A 14,031-nucleotide genomic window follows, 5' to 3' on the forward strand; every position below is an offset into this window, starting at 1 on the left:
GATTTATACCCCACCCTTCATTCTGGAGTCTCAGAGCAGCTTACAATCTCTTCATCATTTAGAAAATGAAATAAAGTTATGGACAAGATGAACAGTCAGTCACCAAGGGTTTGTTTTCAATATTTACAGATTAAAAACTCAATTACAAAGCTGCAGAACTATGATATGACTCAAAAACCAATTACAGCTGAACAACAATTCACTGGGTTTTCATCAAGGGCTATTATTAAAAATTTACAACTTCTCAAGGGATACAGATCTAGAGGCAGAAAAGTATACGAACAGTACTCAAAAAGATCTACAAGGCCACATTCCAATACCTCACTGAAATTGTTGAGGGGCTTTTAAACTTTATTTTGTTTTGTTTTCTCTCCAAACCTGTTGTACATCAATTACTATCTAAACTAATCCATTTTACTCCACAACACAGCCCATTTCCTATTTTAAGGCTACAGTTGCAGATTTGGAGCTTCGTTACCATACCTTGAAACATTTTATCTTCCAGTGCTTTTTTGATTTTTGTACTAAATACTCAGCCTGATGAAGAGTTCTAGAGAACTGTTTAGTAATATTTTATTCAGTCTTAATAAAAGTTACTATATGACTTATTTTTAAAATGTCATTCATGCACACTTAGGGCCAAACTAGATGGGGCTGTGTAATGGTATAGTGTAGCCCGATCTCGTTAAATCTCAGAAGCTAAGCTGGGTCAGTACTTGGATGGGAGATCTCCAAGGAAGACTTTGCAGAGGAAGGCCATGGCAAACCATTTGCCTTGAATACCCTATGGGATCACCACAAGTCAGCCTCAACTTTACTCACCCACAGACTAGACGTGACAGTGTCCTTCCGGTGGCTATGAGGATGCCACCACCATTTTAAAGTTATTTAAATATGCTGCCAGTGCCTGAGCCTGACCAGGGCTGAAGCAGGACGCTCTTGTTCCCTCCTGACGTGTCTTTTCAAGTGTCAAAACAGCCACGGGGGCATTCTGGCACTTGATAAAGCACCTCAGCCACCTGCATTGCAGGTCCAATCCCCTTGCAGCATTTTTATATGACTCTTAAATGGCAGTGGCATCTTCATGGCAGCCATGAGGAGACCGTCAAGTCTAGCCAGGCCCTCAGTGAGCCCTATTTCTCAGGACCAGCCAATCCAAATGATTTCAGTCCATCTGAAACCCGTAAATTCTGATTCTTTTGCAAGTTGGAGAAGGAAGAAAACAGAGCTGGGATTTAGTTTTTGATAACAATGGATGGGCTCCAGCACAGTACCTATGGGCAGGGGTCATATCGTAGAAAAAGAGGTGCAGGAGCTCATTAGCATAACTCATTAGCATACTTTATTTGCATATGCCACACCTCCTGACGTCACCGGAAGAAACACACAGATTTGGCCTCACAGAGAGCTTTTACCTAAATCAGCCTTGGTCTTAAAGGTGCCACTGGACTCTTTGCGTTACTACCTATGGGAGGGGGGGAACACACAGATCTGCTTCGCGCAGCCCTGCAAAGACGGGGGAGGGGGTCAGGGAGGGCTTTCAAGGCCCTGCACTTCAGCACAGCCCTGCAAAGATGGGGGAGGTCGGGTAGGGTTTTGCAGGGCCCCGCGCTTCAGTGCAGCCCTGCAAAGATGGGGGGAGGGTCGGGGAGGCCTTTCCAGGTGGGCCTGGAAAGAGGGGAGGTTGGGGAGGCCTTTCCAGGGCCTGGAAAGGCGGGGGGAAATCCATAACTTACCTTACTTCTTTCTCCTCCCGGCCGACTGAGGGGAGGGCTGCTGGAAGCAGGGGGTAGGGCTTGCTACATGTCCCCATCCCCTGGCCTCCTCTCTGCCGGAGCGTTGTTCCGGTGAGCTCCAGACTGAAACAAGGCCTGCCTATGGGCATTTTATCACGCTGTAATGCAGAGGTGTCAAACTCATTTGTTATGAGGGCTGGATCTAACATAAATGTCACTTTCTTGGGCCAGGCCATGTGTACCATAAAACATAACATGAGTACTGGAGATATAAACTTTATAAAGGTGATTTCAGATGCTGAATGGCAAGAGCAGGTGAATGACAACAGCAGGCTTGATTGGATTAGGTGTGATATGCAGAGAGGTAGTAGGTGTGGAGATACCAGCATTGGTAATGAGACAGGAAACCTAGGTCTCAGTTCAGTCCAGGAGGATGCAAAGAATAAATGGATATAAGTCTGACGTTAGAAACCACAACATTCAAAAACCAGTGGGGGAACATTTAATTTTCCAGGTTATTGCTGACCTGACAGTAGCAGTTCTCTTATAAAGGAATTTCAAAATGAGATTAGAAAGAGAGGCTGCTGAATTGCAACTGATAATGAAGCTCAATGCATCCTTCAGGGCTGAATTGAAACCTAGGTTTTCTGTCTCATTACTAATGCCTGCTATTGTCATTTCGCATCTGAATTCACTCAACCCTTCAAGATATAAGGACCAATGGACTCACATTCTAGCTGTATCTGAAGAATTGAGAAATGACTCATGAAAGAAGTAGGAGAGCCAGTTGCTTGTGGGCCGGATACAAGCCCTGCAATGGCAGGAGTTGGCCCATGGGCCATATGTTTGACACCTAATATATTTCCTGGTGCCCTCTTCTTCTCCAAAGCAAAGTTAATTCAGGCTTTCCTCCACTGCATTGGAGTAGGAGATACTTCAGAAGAGTCCAGGAGGTACCACCTTTGTGTTTCTAAGGCTGTGTTTCAGAAATGGCTGCCTCCGTCCTAAATTTATGCTTGAGCTGCCATCACCTAACATTTCATAGCGCCTCCAAAAGTTTTGTGATTGGTCTAAACCCATGTTAGTTACTTATGATTGCCCCCACCCATCCCTGTTTATTTTATTTTGTTTTGTTTTATGTTTTTGCTGTCAAGTCACAGCTGACCGATGGTGACCCCTCACGGGGTTTTCCAAGACAAGAGACATTCAGAGGTGACTTGCCACTGCCTGCCTCTGTGTAGCAGCCCTGAACTTCGCTGATGGTCTCCCATCCAAATAAGAACCGGGGCTTAAACCTGCTTAGTTTCTGAGATCTGACAAGATCAAGCTAGCCTGGGCTATCCAGGTCAGGGCCCCCATCCCCACAGCAGTTAGTTTTTGTACGTGTGGTGCATACTGCCTAAAATTCCAAAAACACCCATAGGTTCTAGAAGGTTGGGACACCCAGGGCAGGCCATGAACTGAGAATAAATAAGTATTTGCAGCGCTATTTTTGGGCAGGAACGCACAGGAACGGAGTTCCGGCTGGCTCCTGAGTTGGCCACGCCCAGCAGGAACTCATTAGCATAATAGGCCACACCCAACAGCAGAAACGCATTAGGATTGGCTACATTAGGGGTGTGTGGCCTAACATGCAAAGGAGGTCCTGCTACAAAAAAGCCCTGGGTTTTGACAACAAACAAGGTAAACAGAATAACAAGCAAAAGGTGGGTGTGGCTGGATGACCACACTTTTGGTAACATGGGGGTGCGGCCTAATGTGCTAATGAGCTGTGCTGTCAGGGTTGTGGCCTAATATGCTAATGAGCTTCTGCTGTTGGGTGTGGCCTATCATGCTAATGAGTTCCTGCTGGGTTTTTTCTACAAAAAGAGCCCTGACTTTGTAAGTAAATTTTGAACCTTGTTTGGAAAAAAAGATCTGGTGCCAAGCAATGTAGAAATATTTGTATTTTTATCCTTATAACCATTTTTATATGCCTTCTGCCATGTAAGTTTCTTATTTGCTTTTTATATTTTACTCTGTGAATATAACTCTGTGCCTTCACCCTCTGCCTACCCATGCCATGCTTTAGTTATGCCTTTAGTTATGCCTACAGTTCATCTTTCCATTGTCTCAGTCATAAATTTTAGCAGCTTTATGTACTGGCAACTAGAGGTTTCATTCATTTTATTATTTGTACTTCAGTAAGCAGATGCAATAACTTTCAGTTAAATTCTGGACTTTGTCTTCTTACTTGTTAAATGTTACCCAGTGGGGTGATGAATGACCCGGGTTACCTGGAGTCAGCAGATCAAAGCTCGACTAGTGCACATCCCCTTGAGCAAGGCAAAACTGCTGTTTAGATACTAAGTCACATTAACAGACATGTAATATCTTACCCAGGACAGAGGACAAGAACATGTGAACTCCCAAGCTGCAATATAAATTGGGCAGGTGTACTCGTTTAAGACAATGTGTGCAGCTTCTGGATCAGTTGCAAAATTGAATTCTCCACAGACTGTAGTATTTCCTCTGGCTGTCAGAAATAAGAACAGTGCCACTAATTTACTCCTGTAGACTTAATTTCTAATGGCTGTTTTACATATTATATTTTATTTCCATAGCTGTAGGAAGAACAAAAACTATAATCATGTACATTATTATGAGTGAACAACATTCTTATGTCTATTTTGCCGCTGCAGGAATCAGTTACCAATCACGGCGTCCCAGCAAACAGAGTAAAACCTGGCCTAAGAAATCTGCCCACATTATTATGTACATGGGTGTGCAGGTACACTTTTCTTTACATTCAGGTGTATCCTTGGGAGATGTTATGGGAAGTAGCCTTAATACCACAACATTCAAGTCACAATCTCATTTGCAGGTCAATAAATATATATTTGCATAGTTCAGTCTTAATGGTGTATCGTGGTTTGCTACCATGTGAACAAGCCTTGAAAGAATTTCGGGTTCACCCATGTGAATCCTGTTCCCTTCATGTGCAGAAAGATAATTAGTTAATTCTGCTTTCACGGCAAAATCATAGTTTCCTTTCATACCCAAATCACAGAACTACGATTGGTCCTTTCCCTAAAAACCAGGATTCCAAAACAGAGTTAAAACTACTGTTTGGAATCCTACTTTGCCGGGGAAGAATAAACCATATTTGGAGGCTTGTTCTATCAAGGCAAACTATGCTGAGCCTCAAAAGTGGAAATAATTACTTATCTTACCATATGGGAGGGGGAAAGAGAGCAACCTTCAAGCCTGAAATTCCTTCAGCACTTGCTCATGGGGCAAAGACATACAGGAAGCATGGAAATTCCTAAGGTATGTTACATTCAGGTCAAGATTATTCAGGCAGATTTCTTGCAGATTCGCTTAAAAATCAAGCAACAACTAAGGCAAATAAATACTTGTATGTACGCTGGTTTCAACAGACCCCACAAGCATGAATACTCAGAGATACTCTACAGGCAATATATTTTTTTTTTTAATCCCATAAGAAACATGGAAAGGTGTGCTCGCTTCAGCAGCACATATACTAAAAAACATGAAAAGGCAAAGTAGTTGATACAAATATGTCCACTAAGAGAGCAATCTTAAGCAGGCCTACTCAAAATCCTATTCAGGTGTTTTAAATGGGGCTTACTCCCAGGAAAGTGTTCTTAGGAATGGATTGCACTGTAAGTCACTTACATTCAGTATTTCCTCCCATGATGAACAAATTTTTAAGTTTCTTCGGAAGTGTTGGATCCATTTTCACTGCCAGCGCTAAATTTGTTAAGGGACCAGTAGCGACCAGAGAGACCTACAAAACATGGACTTTTCATCTCACATTATTCTAGATCATGCACGACAACTTCCTAAGGTGATTTTGTCTGACTATATATTTTTATGTTGTATTACATGAAAACTCAATACTGTTAATACAGATCTTCCTACTCTGCTCGCCTTCTTCAGTTCTTACAGTCCCAGTGATTCTTGGCCTCTGTGCGACACCACATTGCCCTATCATTTCCCTCTCTTCAGCGATTGTTAACATTATACAACAGTTTCCCTTGAGCAGTCAGAATATTCATGAACACCCCATTAAACTGTGTCAACTCAGTCAAAAGCTAAGGGTAGGAGGGCGGTGCTAGCTTGAAGACAGGCAACAATTAGGGTTTTTTTAGCCTGTTATACAATTATAATAGCTATATAATCTCACCTGACCAGGTCGCTCATTGGCTATTCTTAACATTGTAAGCACAGCATGTTCTTTCTGCAGAAGTTCTAGTCCTGGAGCATTAGGATCTGGTACGTCACCCAAACCATCTTTTCCATGAAAAAAAGACCCACGCACAGGGCCGCCAAGTATGGGAGCAGAAGAACCAGGATAAACCGGAATCTAAACATGATACCAATATAATATGAATTTAAAACATTTTGATTCTGCTGAAATTAAATAATTATGACCCTATGGGCTTGTGTTGCTGTATGAGCCCACTGATAACCAGTAAATTTGCAGTTGTTGGACTTCCATCAAAAACATTCATCCTACTGCTTATGCTTAATCAGTTTGTTGACAGGACTGAGCATCTGTTTTTATAGTATATCAACACATAAATTCACACGGCAGGTTTTGTGACTGTTAAAACCACGGGTGCTAACCCTTACATAATTGGAGGACCAAATTCCCTGTCCAGCAGAAATCACATACTTTACTTATTAAAGTCTCAGTTCTACCTAACTTTGGCCCCGGTCACATGAGAGGTTTTGGGCCGGGAGAGGGACGGATCGGGGGCGCAGCAAATGGGTGCGATCCCACAGCAACATCTGGGAAGCGTGGCGCGCCCGTTCCCGATCCGGCCCTTCCACCCAAAACCCCGCATCAAAAATAAACCACCTACCTAGGTGGTTCTTCGGGAAAGGGTGCATCAAGGCCGGCCGTGGGATCGCCGACGCGTCCTTTCGCCGGAGCATCCCCGGCACCTGGCCGAACTGCGCATGCTCAGACATGCGCAGTTCGGCAGCCTCCCCCTCCCAACTGTCGCTTCCTCCCCGGCATCTTTTTAAAGCATCACTTTGCCCGGTTTTTTTCCTGCCGTGTGGCAGGGACCTTAGATACCAAACTGTCAATTAGACTTGAAAATGTTTACTCGGCTCTAGCCAGCTATCCATTCTTAAGCAGCAGAAGGCCTCACTGGGGACAATAAGGCTCTTAATTTGACACAATGATTCTAGTCTCATTCACATTGATTAGCACTTTTTATTTGCCCTTATTCACAGGTGTTCAGTATGTACATCCTTGCAACTAAGGCTGCTTCCACACAGAGATATTGATCTGGTCTGGCATCCAAATTGGTGCAGGGATTTTTTGAGCATCCATAGTAAGTGGTCTCCTAATTGTTTACTTTCTGTGTCATTCCTTGATTTGCTCTGCTCCTTTTCAGGCCCAGTTGGTATGATCATTTTGGAAAGGCTGTGTATGATGAGTGGATAGGAAGGTGTGCATTTTTGCAAATTCTGCCCACGTTGAGAGTTTTCATTCACTCAGCCACCCCATAACCATGGGTCCTCTCCTGCCACCAGTGGGCTTTTGGGGGCTTAAAAAAAACTGGCATACCATGAAAGCATTACAACCTTATCAGAACCTTCCTACTAGTTCTTCTGAATTGGAGACTTTACAAAAAATGAGGCAAGAAAGTGTGGGGAAAACTGACATGAGATTGCTGTGTTGTCTGCAAAGGCCTCTGCTTTCACAGTGGCAATAAAAGCCACATAGAAAATCATTCTTGTGTAGAGGCAGCCTAAACAATATTTATCTCAAACTAGGTAAACAAAGTTCTGAAGGTTTGTTGGTTTTTTTTAAAAAGATATTTTAGGACCCCACATTACTGAAAAATTGAAGAAATGGCAAGAGCTGATACTGAATTGAACCCTTTTGAATAGTCCATGGAAAGGAATAGATAACACAAGAAGGGGAACCTGTGATACTGGGGGGGGGGAATATTCCTCACAGCTCCCGGCTTGCAGAAGCAGGAGCTCCGCAGGAGGAGGAAGCGGCAGCAGGTGAGCCCAGCAGGCGGACCCATGAAACCCACCAAGCCTCCCCCCCCCAGCGGCGGCGAGGCCTGAGTGGCGAGACAGTTGCCAGGGTGTTCTCTGCACATGCGCAGGGAATGCTCTTTTACTTTTGGGGGGATTTAAATATCCCTCATACATTTTTTCAACTTTTTAGATTTTTCTGCCCACCTGGAGACTGCTCCAAGTGTGCAGGGAAATCTCTCTGCCCCCCAAGTGACCCCGATGTGTGGATTTAGCTATCCGCATGGAGGGGGCAACTTGTCTATTAGATATATAGATTTCCCTCACATAGTCCAGACTGGTGTAAAAGACTCATTTGTGTCATTTGCTCTTTTGTTTCAGAATCCATGGTGGCTCCGTACTTGCATGAAAAGCAGTTCCTGGAATTCTACATATTCAGGAAATCTGTCTCAATGTGGTTGGACAGTGGGAGGCAAGATTTCAGTTTCTGCTTTTGGCAAGTAACAGCTGCCTATTTGCCACAAGTAAAGAGCTGAAGAGAAGAACAAAATTAAGGGGAAACAAAAAAAAAAGCAGCTACCACAGGCAAGATAACTGTGTACGTTTGCCTTCAGTGAAAAGGAAGAGGAGAAAATAATTTCACCCAGTTGACTGCATGGTAATCTCCCCCCAACTGCCATTTCTACTACAGGGCTGGCTACCCACAGAACCATTCTTAGGCATCCATGATGCCTGGGATCATAGATGCAACTACTCTTTTCAGCATTATACACAAGCTGGACCTTACTTCCAGGCAAGTATCCATTATGGAATACCGTGTTCATGTGACACCACCATGCAATATGTTATGAACATTATTTAGGTATATGTGAAGGAGGGGATTACCTCAAGCTTGTTACACATTTGTAACACACGGAGTACATTTCGACATGTGTTCTCCAACACACTGTTTCCATAGCAGCAAGTGATTCCCAGGACTTCGACACTGGGAGCTGCTAGAGCCATCATTATGGCTTGAGCATCATCAACACCACAATCAACGTCAAGCAGCAGAAGTTTCTTCATTTCAGACACACCTACAAAACATTAACACAATCCGCTTAAACATGGAATTTTTATTCTTTCTCACCCAGCCACTGCAGAGCAGCAGTGGAATTGTGGCAATGCTACACCACTTTGCAGGGGACTGTATTGTGGTTACAGAATCAGACTAGGATCTGGAAGGCCCGGATTGCAATCCTCGCTCTGCCATGGAAACTTCCTCAATAACCTTGGGTCAGTCACACACTCTCAGCCTAATCTACCGCACAGAGTTGTTGCGAGGATATAGTGGAGCAAAAGAAAACCACACAAGCTGCTTTGAGTCCCCACAGGATAAAAAGTGAGGTATACATTGAGTAAATAAAAAGTAAATTACTGTGGTGGAATGTAAAGATGCTCATCAATATATGATGGGTTACAGAAAGCCACAGGAAAAGGCATGGCTCTCACTCACTGCCTTCCAACAGAAATGAAGATGGGTAGCCATGTTAGTTTGTCTGTAGCCTTGGAAAAGAGTCCAATAGCACCTTAAAGACTAACAAAATTTGTGGTGAGGTATCACCCTACCACAAATGTTGTTAGTCTTTAAGGTGCTACTGGACTCTTACTCCTTCCAACATAAATAAATTTTATACCAGAACACAAAACCCAGCAGCTGCACTTTCCCCATCATTGCATTTCCATGACAAGGGAAAGTTCTCTCTCTTGCATTTCTCTGCCTATTTCATAAAGAGGTCTTTCCAGAAGAACAGCACCGACAGTGGGGAGGCTGCAGAACTGACACGACCGCCTGCTTGATGTTCTTTATTAGTACTACTAACAGAAGCAGGATAAAAATTACAAAAGAACTTTTCACATGCTTTACATTTTGAAGACCTCCTATGTGTGTTGAGTTGGAATTAAGAGTACTTTTCGAATCCCTTCTTTTATTCTAAAATTACTAACATTTTGGTATCTGAAGATATGTGCATGGATACGAAAGCTTATACCCAGAATTCAACTCTGCTGGTCTTCAAGGTGCCATTGGACTCAAACTTTGTTCTGTTGCTTCAGACCAACATGGCTACCCACCTGAATCTAACTAAAACCAATTAAACTTGCATAGTATAAAGGGGAGAAAGCCCTTATTTTTAGATGACACTCTTATGTTCACATCAGGCCCCACGTTAGAAGAGGAACTCTCATTCTGTTTGGGTGAAAATGCCTTTTTTTAAAAGACGTTGATGTTAAAATGCATTGTAAATTTTTGTATTCATTTTTAAATCTGCTGATCAATTTATTTAGTCCCTGTGTCCCTGTCTGAACAATGTAACCCCAACTATGAGAAATTTCTACTGAAGAAAAGAGCTGTTTCAAAATGCAGAAGAATAAGGTAGTAGAAATGATCACACAGCTTCATACTGGAAGTATTAGAAAGGACCAGGTCCCTTTAAAGGGCAGATGGCAGATTTTAATTTTGAATATTCCGCCTTCATTTAAAAAATAGTCATATATGCAAATAGAAAACTAACCCAGCAAGTAGGATACCACTCATCTCTTTGCTCGTACTGTTGGATTTCTATTTGCAAGGGATTTTCAAAACAAGAGAGAATTTAAAAAGTCATCTTCCCCGGGCATAACCTGCCTTCTGAAGTTGGTCCAACAAATAACCTTTCTCCTCCATGTGTTCCTGCGCATGGCACTCTGAAGCATTTGAGTCTCAAACTGAGCAGGTTAAACATGTGAGTGTTCCTATGCCCCATATCACTGTTTCTGGTAAAATTCCAAACTATGTTCAGACAGAGAGGCTAACTAGGGAGCCCCAGGTTTAGATTCCCACTTTGACATGACACCTAATGGGCGATCTTGTCCAACCACATTTTTTTCAGCCTAACCTACTTCACAAGGTTGCTGTTGTGAGAATAAAAAGGAACAAGATCAAACCACATATGCTTCCCTGAGTTCCTTGAAGGGCAGGATAAAGACCGGGATAAGATTCAGGATGGTAGCCATGTTGGTCTGAAGCAGCAGAACAAAGTTTGAATTCAGTAGCACCTTTAAGACCAACAAAGTTTCATTCAAGGTATGAGCTGTCTTGTGCATGCACACTTCCTCAGACCAATGCATATGTCAAAACATCTTCATTAAGATGTTGTATGCTAATTTGCTGTTCACCTATGCAGTGGTATCTGTCTTTCTGTATGAACTGTTAACTTCCACTGCAATGTGCCACTGGACTCTGCTCTATTGCTTCAGACCAACACGGCTGCCCACCTGGATATGTCAAAACATCTCCATTAAGACGTTGTATGCTTGCTGTTCACCTATGTAGTGGTATCTGTCTTTCTGTATGAACTGTTAACTTCCACTGCAATGTGCCACTGGACTCTGTTCTATTGCTTCAGACCAACACGGCTGCCCACCTGGATGTAGCTGAAGAAGTGAAAGCCCCGGGGTGGTGGCCTTCGAGTCCTAGAGGTAAATTCCACCTCTCGCGTGTGATGGCCAGGCCGAGCGACAACGCCACCACCCCGCTCGGGCCACCTCTCATGGCAACGCCGCTCGGCCATCACACGCAAGAGGTCATTCTGGCTCCCCCAGGTCTTGTTAGGGGCTCGTTAAAAAGTTATGGCTGCCGGCGGCGGCGGCAGCAGCAGTAACGGCAGCGGCAATGGCGCGCGCGAAACGTTCCCATCACACGTTTAATAAACCTTTAATAAAACTTTGTTGGTCTCCCAGGAATAGGAAAGACAACAATTCAAGAAGCGCTGCCAAATCCTGAGCCAACTAACTCCCCCCAACCCCAGATTTAACACTGTGGTCAGGCCACGGGAAATGAAGACTAGAATACACGCACAGACAGGGCGGCGCGAGGCCGTGGCTCTCTTCCTTCCGGCCTCCCAGAGGAGCGCGGGCGGGGGGCCGTTGGAGCGAGCGAGCTTGTGGGCGGGGCTAAGAAAGGGGGGGACGATGGTTGGATGGCGCCTCATGGGTGACAGGCCTCTCTTCCGCTGTCTGACCCGCCCCCTACCTGAGGCCTCTCAGGGCTTCTTTTCTCCTCTTCAGAGCGGGCTGAGCGAAAGCGCGAGGGTGGCCCCGCCTCTCCCCTCCCCTGCAGTCGCTTACGCGGGAGGCGGCGGCTGGAGGGAGAGGCTGTTGCCGAAAGTGGGTTGATCCGAGGAGGACTCTGCGGCTTTCCTCGGCTACGAGGTGAATGGCGGGCGGAGCCTTCCGCGCCTGACAGCTGCGTGGCAGACTTGGCTCCACAGAGGATCATGCATGCCCACTTCCGCTCCCCCCTCCCCAGGATGAAGGAACTATAAGAGGAGTGGGGGGCGGCAGACCCAGTGCAGGATTTGTGGTTACGAGCCCCCCCTCCATCAGGAGATGGGGGGAGCAGGGTTAGGGTTGCCAGATTCAGTTTGGGAAACTCGGGGATTTGGGGATGGAACCTGGGAAGGACAGCCAAAGTCGGGTCTGGGTAAAAGTCGGATCTAAATGGATCCTCATGAATTTCATATGATTTTTACATTGAAACGACATAAAACCACCATCATATTGGAGTCCTAGGGGTAAATTCCACCTCTTGCGTGTGATGGTAATTCTGGCCAAGAGAGGTCATTCTGGCTCACACAGGTCTTGTTAGGGGCTCTAGGGGCTCTTTAAAAAGTTATGGCCGCTGGTGGCGGCCGCAGCAACAAGAGCAACGGCGGGGGGTGGGGCGCAAAACGTTTCCCCGCCTCTCTGAGCCCCAGGGTGGTCCTTGGAGTCCTTGGGGCAAATTCGACCTCTTGCGTGTGATGGCTGAGCGACGTTGCCAGAGAGGTCACCCCAAACACACCATCAAATCACATAGCACATCCATGGCCATAACTTGCACAACAAAAATCACAGATCCTCAGCTTCGTGGTGAATCCATTCTGCAAAAACATTGATTCTAAAGCACGGATCCTTATGGATCATTGGGATTTTCGTGTTTGGACATCCCAAACATACCATTAAATCCCATATCATGTCCATAGCCACTACTTGCTCCACAGAATTCATGGATCCAGGGCTTCGTGGCAACATGCTGCACAAATATCATTCCGAAGCAGGGATCCCCATGGTTCCTGAAGGCTTTTGCGTTGGGTCATCATGAACACACCAACAAATCCCATCTCATGTCCATGGGCACAGGTTGCACCACAAAAGACAAGGATCCACGGCTTTGATGATGTGTTTGGGGTGTCCCAACGCCAAAACCCTGAGGATCCATGAGGATCCGTGCTCTAGAACCGTGTTTTTGCAGAATGGTGTTGCCATGAAACTGTGTATCTGTGATTTTTGTGGTACAACCTGTTGCCATGGACACGTTCTGTGATTTGATGGTGTGTTTGAGGTGTCCTAATGCAAAAACACCAAGGATCCATGGGGATCCAGAATCATGTTTTTGTTGATGGTGTTGCCGCGAAGCGGTGGATCCATGATTTCTGTGGTTCAGGCTGTGCCCGTGGACATATGTCATTTGATGGTGTGCTCATGGTGACCCCGCGCTGAAACCCTGAGGATCAATTAGGATCCATGCTCTAGAACCGTCTTTTTCCAGCATCAGCATGGTGTTGCCACAGAGCTGTGGACATATGATTTTTGTGGTGCAAGCTTTTGCCATGGATATGTTATGTGATTTTATCTTGTGTTTCCGGTGACCCATTGGAAAAACACTGTGGATCCATGAGGATCCGTGCTTCAGAACCATACTGTGGCTTCATGGTGTTGCCATGAAGCTGGGGAACCATGAATACTGTGGAGTAAGTAGTGGCCATGGACATGGTATGGGATTTAATGGTATGTTTGGGGTGTCCCAACACAAAAACCACAAGCATCCACGAGGATCCATGCTCCAGACCCATGTTTTGGCAGTATGGTGTCACCACGAAGCCGTGGACATGTGATTTCTGTGCTGCATTCTGTGGCCATGGACAAGGTATGTAATTTGATGGTGATGTTGGGGTGACCCAATACAAAAATCATAAGGATCCATGAGGATCCGTGCTTCAGAACCATGTTTTTGCAGAATGGTGTTGCCACGAAGCTGTGGACCCAATACAAAAATCATAAGGATCCATGAGGAACCATGCTTTGGAACCATGTTTCTGCAGAATGGTGTTGCCATGAAGCTTTGGATCCGTGATCTTTGTGGTATAACCTGTTTCCATGGACATGTTATATAATGTTGTGTTTGGGGTGACCCAATGCAAAAACCCCGAGGATCCGTGCTTCAGAA

The 14,031-nt window shown here is 45.0% G+C and overlaps 1 protein-coding gene across 1 annotated transcript in view; it reads right to left on the reverse strand.

The window, feature by feature from the left end:
• Positions 1 to 8,810, reverse strand: part of LOC107110416 (inosine-uridine preferring nucleoside hydrolase-like) — a 9,711-nt gene extending 901 nt beyond the window's left edge. Inside the window, exons 1-4 of the mRNA XM_015411197.1 lie at positions 8,631 to 8,810; positions 5,926 to 6,105; positions 5,415 to 5,526; positions 4,115 to 4,251 (exon numbers count right to left, since the gene is read on the reverse strand). Of these exons, the coding sequence (XP_015266683.1) occupies positions 4,115 to 4,251; positions 5,415 to 5,526; positions 5,926 to 6,105; positions 8,631 to 8,810 (609 nt within the window). The remainder of the gene's footprint in view (positions 1 to 4,114; positions 4,252 to 5,414; positions 5,527 to 5,925; positions 6,106 to 8,630) is intronic.
• Positions 8,811 to 14,031: the final 5,221 nt, after the last annotated feature.

This window comes from Gekko japonicus, unplaced genomic scaffold, assembly GCF_001447785.1.
Source record: "Gekko japonicus isolate JY-2015 unplaced genomic scaffold, Gekko_japonicus_V1.1 scaffold1123, whole genome shotgun sequence".
Lineage (NCBI taxonomy): Eukaryota > Metazoa > Chordata > Lepidosauria > Squamata > Gekkonidae > Gekko > Gekko japonicus.